Source organism: Sander vitreus, chromosome 3 (assembly GCF_031162955.1).
Source record: "Sander vitreus isolate 19-12246 chromosome 3, sanVit1, whole genome shotgun sequence".
Lineage (NCBI taxonomy): Eukaryota > Metazoa > Chordata > Actinopteri > Perciformes > Percidae > Sander > Sander vitreus.
The window spans coordinates 20,176,620-20,190,764 of NC_135857.1; the positions used below are offsets into that span (position 1 = coordinate 20,176,620).

The 14,145-nt window shown below is 38.8% G+C and overlaps 1 protein-coding gene across 1 annotated transcript in view; it reads left to right on the top strand.

The window, feature by feature from the left end:
• Positions 1-14,145, top strand: part of egfem1 (EGF-like and EMI domain containing 1) — a 60,738-nt gene that overhangs the window by 12,131 nt on the left and 34,462 nt on the right. Inside the window, exons 5-6 of the mRNA XM_078246454.1 lie at positions 10,231-10,353; positions 13,524-13,646. Of these exons, the coding sequence (XP_078102580.1) occupies positions 10,231-10,353; positions 13,524-13,646 (246 nt within the window). The remainder of the gene's footprint in view (positions 1-10,230; positions 10,354-13,523; positions 13,647-14,145) is intronic.

Genomic DNA, 14,145 nt, shown 5'->3' on the forward strand with positions numbered 1-14,145 from the left:
AGTAACCAGAAAGTGCAACTTGTTTTCTGTCACGGTAGCCACCTTTCCCAAGATACAAAAATATGTATATTGTTGTATGGGCATAAGCATGGAGCTACAACTCTGTAAATGGTTGAGAAGCATTATAAACATGCTTTTTAAGCTTTGAACAGCAGCAACATACTAGTATAGGTTGATGGGTGCATCTCCAAAATAAAACAAGAAAGAGTCTACAGCCATGCTGAGGCTGTAATTAGGCACAGCAGTGCTTTGAGCTAATTGGTGATGTCAGCATGCTAACATAGTCACAACGACAATGCTAACATGATGTTTAGCAGGCATAATGTTTGTCATGTTCAACATCTTAGTTTAGCATGTTGTGGCTGATGAGAATGTCATTAGTTTTGCAGGTATTTTTTTTATTTTTTATTTTTTAAACTGGATACATTATAATTTCAATAATTAAAAGACAGAGGAGCACCAAAGTGATCACAATATTCACCATGAATGTTTGTACCAAATTTCATAGCAATCCAATACAGTAGTTGTTAAAACATTTTACTCAAAACTTACAATATCCATTTCATGGTGGTGCTATAGGAAAAGTAGGTCATTAGGATTCATCATCTGAGGAACATGAATGTCTGTACACAATTTCATTATAATCTGTGGAATTTTTGTTGTAAAATTTCAGTTTGGACACAAGTGGATTGTGAGGAGCATGAGAGACGATACTCAGAACTGAGAGCAGTGGTTGATTAGATAATCATATCCAAACAAAACACGTGACCAAACTTTGTGTCTGCCACTTAGTGCTCCCCAAAACATTTTCAAAGACAAAACCGTAAATGCACACATCACCGCAGCAATGCAGCTGCATCAATGTACAGAGCCAATGAATAATAAATAATTAGGGCTGTCAAACGATTACATTTTCTTAATCGCGATTAATCGTTGAATTTCTATAGTTAATCGCAATTAATCACATGTTTTATCACATGATTAAAATTCTATTATTTTGCATTTCAGAACTGTTTTTAAGTACATATTAACAATGGAAAGCAATTCTTACCAGTCTATCTTGATTGGGAATCAAATGAATGCAAAGAAAATGACTTTATGAACTTGATTTTAAGATTTGTATTTGTTTATTATATATTTAATCTAGTCACACATTTGAATCTAGAGTCAATATTAGAGTTGGGTATTGTTTGGTTTGGACACCGGTGCTAAAGCGGTACTTTTAAAACGGTACCGGTGCCTTAACGGTGCCTGAACCGATACTTTTTAAGAAAGTTAAAAAAAAGAAGGATACTAAAAACAAATTATGCATTATGCTCGGCCCTCAATCGCATCGCGATTAACGCGTTAATGCTGACAGCCCTATAAATAATCATAATAAGCAATACGTTTTGTTGCCCTGCACTTTCAGCTAGCAGATTAAAATAATGAGTGCATTACTGGCTGCGATAAGGCCAAAGAAGAATTCAAAGAGCTGATGGAGTAAAGGAAATGGGAGATGGGAGTGAGCCTATCAAATCATCAGGTGGAACATCTCAGCATTGAAATATTACAAACCGCAGTGATTTTACAGCCTTATTAGCTGTCTCTACAATAGTCCTGACAGTTCTTATTTATTCCCCAATATCAAATATCTTTTACTTTCGGAAAAATCAATTGAGATGTTTGTTTTAAGAGATGAGCGTTGCAGACTTTATTCTTAGACTTAGACAAGTTGTTTTGATAAGTTGCATTCCTTTTCTATTTCCATTTGTTACAATAGAAATGTGGGAATAGAGAATTGTAGCAAATATGAATAATTCCTGCCAGAGACTCAATTTCCATCTAGAAAGGAAGATACTGTAAATCACTTTAGGTCTGAGTATCACTTCCAACCACTGAGGTCTGAGATACAAGCTCTCCACATTCGTTAAACAGCAACGAGAGACATGCCACGCAGCTGCTGATTCAGTTATTGATCTGGACTTTTTTTGCCTAAAGTTTTTAACACGAGGGGAATAGACACATGGTTGAAGGTTTGTTGATTTATTTAATATCAAAGTATTTTTTTTTAGAGGGAGGAGGAGCGTTGGTCCTTGTAGAAATTGGACAAGGGAGGTGCTGTACTGGAGAGGACAAGTAATGTCAATAACACCTAATGAGATAAGCAGGAATCGGGACTCCTTGGCCGATGTTTGTCTACAGAGAACACAAGAACATTCAAGCAGCTGTCTGTTCTCTCCGTTACCTGATGGGAAAGCATTATCGCCACCATTCATAAACCAACAAGAGACCAACACTTTCCATTTGACTCTGAACTACGAATTTGAAGAATAATAGTATTTCAAAGTTGCATGTAAGACAGAACAAATAAATGGTGTCAGGGAATGGCTGAGTTTAAAAAATATGGAAAAAGAAGACATACAGATGTGCTTCCAAAATGTATTAAATAATGTCTCTGTTGACGTAAATGGTATGTGTCAGCTATCCTGTCAGTCCATCACTGAGATGAAGATTGATCATCCAGATTTGTAGGTACGAACTCAGAGGCCACACGAGGGAGTCAGGACTGGTAAATATCGAGGAAAAGGCAGCAGGTGTTTGGGTATCAGGGGTCATGGACCCAAAGGGATAACATTTTTAATAAATGTGTTGCTTCTATACCAAAAAAAATACTGGGTGACAAGTTTGTTCCTGTCGGGTTTCCATGATATCATGATCTGTTGTCCTGAAACATGTATGCTTAACAGAAAGAGAATCATGGAAGGGACGGTTCCCCCAAAAATCTTAGCAATAAACGCATCTTTTCTAAGGCAACGAACATGATTGTGTAGTGTACTGGATGCATTAGGAAAAAGGCCCAACTTGTTTTGATAATGTTATATTTTTAAGAACTTTTATCTTAGAGGATAAAAGTCCACTATTGACATCAGGCAGGTCCGTGGAGACTTAAAATAATTGCATGCATGCATATGTAATGCATGTGGGTGGGCGGCCTGTGTGATACGTCCCTGATGCACGACAGCTGAACCATGGCATCGTAATGCCAACATGTGTAACACTGTTCAGATTCAAAGTCAAATAGATTTGGTTTCCATGAATACTTTGTGTCACAGTTAACCAGATTGTCTCTCTGAGAGACAGCAAGGGGCTGTTTACAGGTACAGTACACATGTAATGAGATATACTGAGTTAATAAGGCAATAAACCACTCAAGGCCATGGTTCACAATGAGCATCTGAGAGCTCTTGTTATGCACAAAGAGAAGGTTTAACGTGCCCCATCTGGAAATATTTATGATTACTTTTCTATTAGCAATCCTGTTTATGTACAACAATGAATAAAAGTAGTTCCAACCTCCAATTCTATGCCCAGGACACCTATGTTTTAAACTAAAAGTCTACAAGTGTCCATAGACTACAAAAACAAAGCATCTGTGACTGCACCTACAGTCAGGTCCATAAATATTGGGACATCGACACAATTCTAATCTTTTTGGCTCTATACACCACCACAATGGAGTTGAAATGAAATGAACAAGATGTGCTCTAACTGCAGACTTTCAGCTTTAATTTGAGGGTATTTACATCCAAATCAGGTGAACGGTGTAGGAATTACAACAGTTTGTATATGTGCCTCCCACTTTTTAAGGGACCAAAAGTAATGGGACAGATTAACAATCATAAATCAAACTTTCACTTTTTAATACATGGTTGCAAATCCTTTGCATTCAATTACAGCCTGAAGTCTGGAACGCATAGACATCACCAGACGCTGGGTTTCATCCCTGGTGATGCTCTGCCAGGCCTCTACTGCAACTGTCTTCAGTTCCTGCTTGTTCTTGGGGCATTTTCCCTTCAGTTTTGTCTTCAGCAAGTGAAATGCATGCTCAATCGGATTCAGGTCAGGTGATTGACTTGGCCATTGCGTAACATTCCACTTCTTTCCCTTAAAAAACTCTTTGGTTGCTTTCGCAGTATGCTTCGGGTCATTGTGCATCTGCACTGTGAAGCGCCGTCCAATGAGTTCTGAAGCATTTGGCTGAATATGAGCAGATAATATTGCCCGAAACACTTCAGAATTCATCCTGCTGCTTTTGTCAGCAGTCACATCATCAATAAATACAAGAGAACCAGTTCCATTGGCAGCCATACATGCCCACGCCATGACACTACCACCACCATACTTCACTGATGAGGTGGTATGCTTTGGATCATGAGCAGTTCCTTTCCTTCTCCATACTCTTCTCTTCCCATCACTCTGGTACAAGTTGATCTTTGTCTCATCTGTCCATAGGATGTTGTTCCAGAAATGTAAAGGCTTTTTTAGATGTTGTTTGGCAAACTCTAATCTGGCCTTCCTGTTTTTGAGGCTCACCAATGGTTTACATCTTGTAGTGAACCCTCTGTATTCACTCTGGTGAAGTCTTCTCTTGATTGTTGACTTTGACACACATACACCTACCTCCTGGAGAGTGTTCTTGATCTGGCCAACTGTTGTGAAGGGTGTTTTTCTTCACCAGGGAAAGTATTCTTCGGTCATCCACCACAGTTGTTTTCCGTGGTCTTCCGGGTCTTTTGGTGTTGCTGAGCTCACCGGTGCGTTCTTTCTTTTTAAGAATGTTCCAAACAGTTGATTTGGCCACAACTAATGTTTTTGCTATCTCTCTGATGGGTTTGTTTAGATTTTTCAGCCTAATGATGGCTTGCTTCACTGATAGTGACAGCTCTTTGAATCTCATATTGAGAGTTGACAGCAACATATTCCAAATGCAAATAGCACACTTGAAATGAACTCTGGACCTTTTATCTGCTCCTTGTAAATGGGATAATGAGGGAATAACACACACCTGGCCATGGAACAGCTGAGCAGCCAATTGTCCCATTACTTTTGGTCCCTTAAAAAGTGGGAGGCACATATACAAACTGTTGTAATTCCTACACCGTTCACCTGATTTGGATGTAAATACCCTCAAATTAAAGCTGAAAGTCTGCAGTTAAAGCACATCTTGTTCATTTCATTTCAACTCCATTGTGGTGGTGTATAGAGCCAAAAAGATTAGAATTGTGTCGATGTCCCAATATTTATGGACCTGACTGTATACGTTTCTGAAGAGATGTTTAAAAGTTTGTATTTGGGTTTATCGCTTGCCACCATCTTTGTAGGTATTACAATTTCTAAAAAGTCATTGAATGATGTGCTCAGAAAGTGTGCAGATACCAGGTTGATTCTTCTCAGCTTTGTCTTCAGAGCAAAGCTCCATTCTTCACCTCCCTTACACTGATTGTTGTACAAACCATTCGTGTATTTCTTTGGCTGCATGCACGACAGACTTGTCTTCAGTAAATCTATTTATATTTCATTCAATCGCTGTGAATCAATCCCTTAAGTCTCTCAAATGATGATACATTATGTAGTTAAATCTTTTCATGAATGTTTGGTTCAAGAGTCACTAACAAGTCAGCTAATCTCGTTGTCCTGTTAAAGCACTTTTACTCCAGAATAATGTTAATTTGATGACCGTCAGATTTGGTCAGAGATGCAGAGCATGACTGATGACATTTTTGAAAGGCCAAGCCACAAAGTCAAAAATGGCAACATTTGTAAACCTGGATCATGAAACTGTGTTAAATTCTGTCTTTATTTGAGGCTGCAGTTAAAACAAGGGTTATATTTATGAATGGTCATGAGTTGACTGGCAGTGCAGTTTGGTCACCACATGCTAGGCATCGCTAACTGGTCACTCTTGAGCAACATGTGACTTGCTGCCTAGTAAATATCATGTTGCCCAGAACCTTCCTCAATACCCTGTCAGGGCCTGAATGTTTGTTTGTTCAAATTTGGTTTCTCTCTCTGCTCACCATCTTCTTGATGATGATGGCAAATGACCCCGAGCTGATCTGGAGAGCTCACAAGGGTTCTCAGGAGCTGCGGGATCAAAGTGGGGATGTGTAAGGGGGCATAGCCCTGAGGTTTTGGGGCCATAATGAAAAGTGCAGAGCAAGGTTGTTTCTCAGTGTGCAACTATGTGTGTGAACATTTTTCAGGTTTAGAGAGAAGTTTTTTTTTAGATCCCCCTTTAGTGAGGGGAAATGTGCTGAATGCTGGACTACTGTGTAAGTAAAGGCTTGTAAAAGCCAAGGCAGGGTAGCCAACTGCTGTGAGCAAGGTCACCCTGCCATTTGATTATCCATTGCTGAGGAAAGAAATGCACATTACCAACATTTGCATGTAGCAAAGCCTAAATTTGAAACAATCTGCCCAATAAATCATCATCTGTAGAAATTTCTGAAACAAAGTCTGCCTCTCCAGATGTGATTACACTGCCTGCCCTTAGAAACCAAGTGTGGGTGTGGCCTGAAAAACAATCATGGCGACCCATCCTTAGTTTCTGAGGTCCTGCAAAATTCTACAGAGGGCCACATTACCAACAATTCCACAATTCAACTATATAGCCAACGTTTTTGCAGTGTTCATAGCGCTACTTTCCTTGCTTTTCTTCTCACCAACGTTGCTGATGCATTACCTGCTGCAGACTTTACTACATAACAATGTAAATCAGGAAATAAACAATTATTACCCTTTACTAGCTGATGTAGTAAGTAGTAATAACTACTGAAGAAAAACATTTGTTTCTATGACCTTGCTTCAGCTGCGGTTCTTCTATGGTTTGTTTCACCTACTGTAACAAACACGTTCGTATCGCTTCCTCTCCACGAGGAAGATTCTTGGGAAATACACATGGTTGTAATAATTCAGCACCACCCGTCGAAACTACTGTGCTTTGCACCCCATCGATTAAAACAATCTGAATAGAAAATCGATAATGCATCTCATATGGTCAGCTGGAGACAATTTCGCCCTCATAGACTGCTGTGGTTTTGTGCCATTTTGCGTCAATGTGTTTTTTGTACACGTTTATTCATGTGCACACATATGGAGGAAAATACATGTTATCTGAGCAATACAGGGCTGATTATCATACCCTTGTCTGTTTATTGTACTGGCCAAGTTGTCCATGCTCCATGGGTATCTTCCTGGTTAGAGAAACAGATGAAATACAGTGTAGACATAACCTAAAACAGAAATTGTTTTCAGGTTTTTTACCAGAGGGGCTTTGGAGTGCATCTATGTTGGCTTTTGCTTATTGGCAATGCATTTAACAATATGTGCTTTAGATTAACCTTTACATAAACACCAGGGGATGGGACATTACACTGTGCCCATACAAAGCCTAAACAAGTATTCAAAACCTTAATTACAAACTTGGTAATGATCAGATACACTTCCTTGTTTATTAAAGAAGAGCCCTAGGCAACTGTGGGTTAATTTAACAGAGTAACCACCTGTAATTTGATACACCATGATTATATAGGCATACCTTGATTTATCATGTACTCTTCATCTACACAGACAAAGTGGCAAACATATTGTTAACTTAATAAACTCTTTTTATTTCAAAGTTGTGCTTCTGAAATTTCTGTTTCTGTTATTCAAAGATAAACAAACTATTGCTCAACATGTAGCCAAGGAATCCTGTTAAGTCCTTTAACAGATGGGGGACAATACTAAATTAAATTTCCTGTCTTCTCTGTTACCTTAGTCTTCCTCTTTGACAGGGCGTGTCCATGCAAGTGCAATGCATTTCTCTGTCACCATCTCCTGAAAAGTTTGGCTAAGTTGCTGCCTCGTAAACTAGAACTTACTGTAGCAGTAACAGCAGTTTAATCAGTTTCTACAAGCATAAGGATAAAGTTCATACAAAGATCTATGGACATTAAATGGAATACTGTGTCCAGGAATATTCTACATTTGCTCTTGCTTTTCACTCAAGTACTCATTGACCACCATCTGACAGGCATCCAAAATTCATCTTACCTGTTGTTTATACACATACCATTTCCACTTATAACAAAGGCATGAAACAACATCAGGGATGCATGCATTTCTATCACAGGAAAGTTAACAGAAACACAATTGTTTTTTCAACTTAATTTGTAAAAAAATATATAATATTATTATACAATATATTGATATGTTGTATGTTACACCACATATATAGCAGGTCACGCAACTTTTTTATTCATGAAAAGAGCAAAACGTCAAAGTGGCTTGTTTGGTGCATATTTATCCATGTAGCTCTCAGTCTCGGCCGCCTAGCAGATGAGTCTGACCGAATACGCAGAGTTTGCTGGGGGGCAGGAGGAGCACTGCCCCCCTGGTGGCTCAAATGGGTAATTGCATTGTTTAAAAAATGAGTGGAATAATTACGACCAGATATTTTATAAATATCTTAAATAACACAAAACAACTAAATGGTGGTAGGTAATACATCTGATTTCATATACTGCTTTAGTAAAAAAAAATATTACCTGGCTGACGATGGGAGCAGCAGGACTCAAAAAACGAAAGTTACTGTTGCACTAGTCTGGACATCTTGCAGTGCCAACCTTGCAATAAATGCCATGTATATAAATGTGATGTCAGCTTACTGATTGATTGCGGGTTTTGTGTAGATTTGGACTTGTATATGTTGTTTAAACGGCGAAGTGGAGAGGCCTCGTTCACCTGTTTGGAGCTGGCTGGTGAATGTGACGCTCGTATCGGCCTTGCTGGATACACAGCAAGGCCTACATCGACTCTGTTTGTGGATCTACTGATCCCTGTGGATTACTTTTTTCCGTGTCATTGGATTACGGCAAAATACGGATCTTTTTTCTTAACGTGTCTTAACCTTTTATGGTGAGTTTGGAGAGGCATCTCAACAGACTGTAGGTCCAACACTGATTGTTCACCGTTACATTTTAGTTGAATTTAAGCGTCTGTCTATTGCGTTCCAAAACAGCCGTGCTGCGATTGGATTTCATAAGGGCGAATTGTTAAATTGTTACAATGTAATTTAAAATCTGCTTTAAAAATAAACATATGTGTTTTGGAATATAATGTTCAGCTTCGGCACCTTTACCTATGTGCTAAAATATACAAGTCCTAGTGACAAGTCCATAGCAACCAGTGTTGAATTGTTATTTCCCATTGTCCTTTGCTGAACGGTCTCACTGTTTTATTGTTTTATTTCATGTGAATACTAGTTTACTAGAGGAGTAACTTAGTATTTGAAGTAATGTAGTAATGCATGAAGTGTGCATTTAGTTTCCATGCTTATTGTGTTTCCACAACAATGTTAGTGAGTAAATCTACTGAAATGGCCACCACACCATAACAGAGGAGTGGGATGTGTAAGATGAGAAAGCAGAGATTAACTCCTGTATGTCATGACTGTAAAAAATAAAATGGCACCTGTGCTTCTTTGTTAAGTGCAAACTTGCATGGAAGGGGAGGGTCATTCCTCTTTTTCAAATCATTTTGGAGGGTCATAAGAAAATTATTACTGACAAGGGGAGTGTCATGTCTTTTTAGGTTAGAGGCCACAAAAAACCTCTGGTGGCCCCTTAATTAAACAACGAACAGTCCCTTACTTGAATATGAAGACTGCAAATATTGAATCAGAAACTAACTACCTTTGTAGTTGTTAGCGACATTAGGCAAATCTTTCCTGTTACACATTTTAGCCAGTGATCAGTACACTATGAATTTAATACTGGTAGATGTAACAGATTAATTAAGTAAGCACTTTTGCGTATAGCAAAGTCAGATGTGTTTAAAGACATTCTTTGGTGGTGATACACAGCTGATACGAATCAATATGCAGTATGAGGAGCCTGAGGGATTTTGCTGGTGTACAAGAGCTAAACAAGTAACCAACCTGGAAACCATTTCACCCTCAGAGACGAGTAAGAACATGAGAAACATAGGAAGACCATGAAAACAGTTAATATGCTTTACAGAGTGGGCTAACAAGGCTTATTTGGAAATAGCTGATGCAATGAAGTGATAAGGAAGAAGATTCTGGAGACTGTAGATCATTTTCAATTTCAAACTTATGAAGTTGGTGAACCGTTGGTGAAACAACAGTTTTTTTTACATATGGGAGTTCCGTGGCATCAGAGCATTTATGTCACAGAAATTGCCTCAAGAGCCAGCAGGGTCATGCTCTACAAAGTGATGAGTGAAAGTAAACGCTGTAAAGGTTTTGTTGATTTCCTTTCTGCTGAAAAGGGAAATAACTAAACAACATATGAAGGAACTCCATAAAGAGTGAGAAAGTTTAGCTAAAAGGGTGTGAGAAACCTTTCTGTTTCGTGGACTGTGCATTATGTTAGTAAATCTGACCTTTTAATCCTTTTCTTTCAGATGTTAACGAATGTGAAGTGGATGAAGGTGGCTGTGAGGGGTACTGTTGCAACACCATCGGCAGCTACTACTGCAAGTGTCCTGAAGGCAGTCGACTGGGGCCAGATGGCAAGGCATGCCACGGTAAGATGGACATCTAGATGTAGATGTATACAAACTTATATACTACATGTAATAAATTATATAACAAATAAACAAATATTACATGCCCATAATTTAAAAAAATATTTTTTTCCCCAATATTACACATGACGCATACTGTAACAACTTACTTTTAGTCTTATTACAAATGTTGCTTAGTGAAATATGAACAACATGTGTTATAGCACATAATGGGGTAAATTATAAGTTTATCATGTGAAGCTGTCATTATAAAGTAAGGTCTAACAAACATGTTGAATCCATTTTCAACCTCATAAAATTTGCCAAGATTTTCTTTCGTGTTCTGAAACATGCATTGTTTACATCAGCTTGAGGTCTTGAGTCTCCCAAAAACAATATAGGAACCCACTCATTCAATAACCCTTCAGCATACCTTTACGTTCATGCTTTTTCCTGTTCCTAATTCTAGTATACAAAAACACAACTTTCCAGCTCTTGGAGTTTTAAAGAAAACATTGTTTGACGAAGATCCAACATTTGTACGCTGCACAGCTGGCATGCTAAATACATAGTACCAAAAAATAATAACATTGGTGTGTTGGTTGTCATATTTTCTAGATACATAAAATAAATTTGTTCTAGGACAATATGTCATCCATTTGAATGAACTGAATGGCCCTTATGATTGTGCAGAAAGGTCAGATCATCAAAATTCAATTGTCCAAACTAAGTTGACCAACTGAAATCTAGAAAACCGTCTAGACTCCAGGCTGTAAAGCGCTGAAGCAAGCACACACATAGCACCTCTTTTTAAAAAGCTTTTCTTCTCAGACGCCATGCTTTCTCAGTTTGGCCGTCTCAGCTGAAATATGTTGAGTTAGTGCTGGGCACTGAGGCCCATTTGTTCTTTAGAGCTACAGGTGAGAACAAGTACCTCTGCTCGTTAACCTTTAAAACAGGATATTGTGACTTAGTAATACTTTAAAGTCTAACCAGTGGAAAAGACAAATGGAAGCAGCTTCAGCAGCTGTCAAGTTCTTATTTTACGGGCTTCTGTGTGAATTGTATGTGTGGTCATATTTATGGGGGAAGACAGCGAGGTTTGAACTGTTGAAGAAACATAAACCAGCTAAGGAGTTATTTTCAGAATTTCTTAGGGACTTGTAAAGTTAGTATGTCATTTTGGAAACTGGAAATGTGTGAGATCAATTCCCTTGACATTTAGAGTCCACTGAGTTGCCTCTCTGCATTGCTCTTTTTATCAAATTAATTCAGATAAAAATGTAGTCAAGATTGAAAGAACTAATCATACTAAGTGCTAAAGCAAACACGTACTATAAAGGTCACACATTAAAATGTTTGGTCTTTTACATTGTCTAGTTGTAGATGCTAGCTCAGCAGCTCTGCTTCGAGCCAGACGGTGTCACGCAATACCATACAGACCTTGTGCCCCTCAACCTCCAACACCACCACCATCACTCCCACCCTTGCTGCCGCACACAGCACCCCACCCACCGATGAAAAGCAGCCATTGTGTGTCTCCCATTGAAATCCTCTCACATGAGGAGACCAAAAAGTATATTAACCTTAACAAACCTCCCCCCAGCGTCTATTGTTTTGCTTGTTAGGCATCCTCTACAATAGCTGCCGAAGTGTTAAAGTACAAAATAGCCCAGAATGACAGGTTCATGAATATGTGATTCTTCATTGGCTGTTGTCTAGTGATTATTTGTTTCAGTGCTCAGACGTCTTAATAAATTGCGAAAATGAATTTAAATTCCTCAATCACACTATGTGCAGGGTATGAAAAGGATTATTTTACTGGTGAAAAGCCTTCATTATATTCTACCACCCCCCCCCACATCTCCTCTCTGCCCTTTAGCTTCTATTATTGGAAACAAGCTAATTAAAATAGTCTTGAGATCATTTTGGAGACGGCTATTCCCACGGGTCTGTCAGAGTGCAGGGAAAGACTCGCACACACACACACACACACACACACACACACACACACACACACACATACACACACACACACACACACGCAAACTATTTGAAAACGATTTCTAATATTTGCACTACTCTGGAAGTGCTTTGACCTTTGAGAAACCTAAATGATGGTAGTGTTGCATGCTCAAAAATAAACTAAACCACATGCTTAGTGTTTAAAAACCCCCTCCCCCCCTCCACCATAATAAAAGGTAAATTGCAACATTATTTCCCCCTCACACACATACGCTCTGTCATCACTAGTGTGAGTCCGAAAAAGCCCTTGCGAGTCAGAGATGACAACCGGTAGGAGGTTAGGGAGGATGTGTGATGTGTTGTCCAGATGTGTAGTAAAGCCTGATTATCCTTGAGTAGAACGTTCACGTACGTTGTCTTCTTTCAGCTTGCTCCTGTCTCTGTGGGACATGAGCCTCAGTCTGACACATGTGCAGCCTTATGCAATTCCTTCCTGTGCAGGAAACAAATTGATTGCATGCACACTACTGCACGAACAGCGTGATAAGCCATTCATCATTTCATCCCAAAGACATTATACATGTATATTTTTTCCTTGAGAAGTCAGAGCACAGGGTCAGTGTGGTATTGTGTTGGTGGTGATTCAGTTTCTTGCTCAATGGCCCACTTTTCAAAATAAGTTTTTAGTATTTGTCTTCACTATTAAAATAGGAAGTGGCGATAGTCGGGCTTAAACATGATAGCTGATATACTCAGAGGTAACAAAAAATATAAAATGGAGAATAAATTTGAGATCTGGTCAAAATTATACAATTACAATTAAATCTGTAATACTAAAAACTCTATTCGGCTTGCTGCACATGGAATTTTTAATTAGACTACTTCAAAGTTGAGAACGCAAAAAACTCAATTTAAAAGCTCAATTTAAGCTTACGTTCATTTATTTTCCTACAATTTCTCTCAATCTGTCATTGTTCAACCAAGCAGAGAGGCCGTTTATATGGGCTTTTTAATTATGCCATGTTCAGGACCAGCATGCTTATAAATGAAGTCCTTCACACAGTCAGAAGCAGACCGACATTCCTAACAAGTCTGATGTTTTAATGTCTGCTAAAGTGATTCTTGTTATTGTGCAGTCTTGTGGTTTATGGCAATATTCAGTTGTGAGTAGTTTTTAAATGAGCATGTGCATGGTTATGAGTATGTGTGTATATATGTGTGTTCAGATGTTAATGAGTGTGAAGAGCTTAATGGAGGATGCCAGCAAACGTGTGTCGACACACCAGGCTCTTATCACTGTGAGTGCAGTGAAGGCTTCCGCATGCACGCTGATGGTCGGACCTGCATTGGTAAGTACTTATTGCACTTGTGGTAACCAATTCGAAAGTCAATTGACTCCTTCCCATGCACTGCATTTTCTTCCCTATTAATATCACTGGATTTGTGCAAACATTTCCTCAGTGGCGTAGAGGAATAACACATATACAATGCAGTATGAAAAATTAGGCTTCTGGGGTTAGATGTAGTTGCTCTGTATAGGAATAGTTTGATATTTTGAGAAATACGCTTATTCACTTTCTTGCCACGAGTTAGATAAGAAGATTGATACCACTCTAATATCTGTATGTTATACAAAGATTATATAATATTAAAGTATTAGAACCACAACTACCAACTCTGACAGTGTCAGACAAGTGTGAGAACACCTGGAAGAATATCCCTATCTCTGTTTTTGAATTATGCAACACATTAAAAAATAAGATTTCGGGAGCACCCTTTGCTCCGGGTCTGCAACTCCGCATCCTCCGCATCCTCCACATCCTCCGCATCCGCCGCATCCTCTGCATC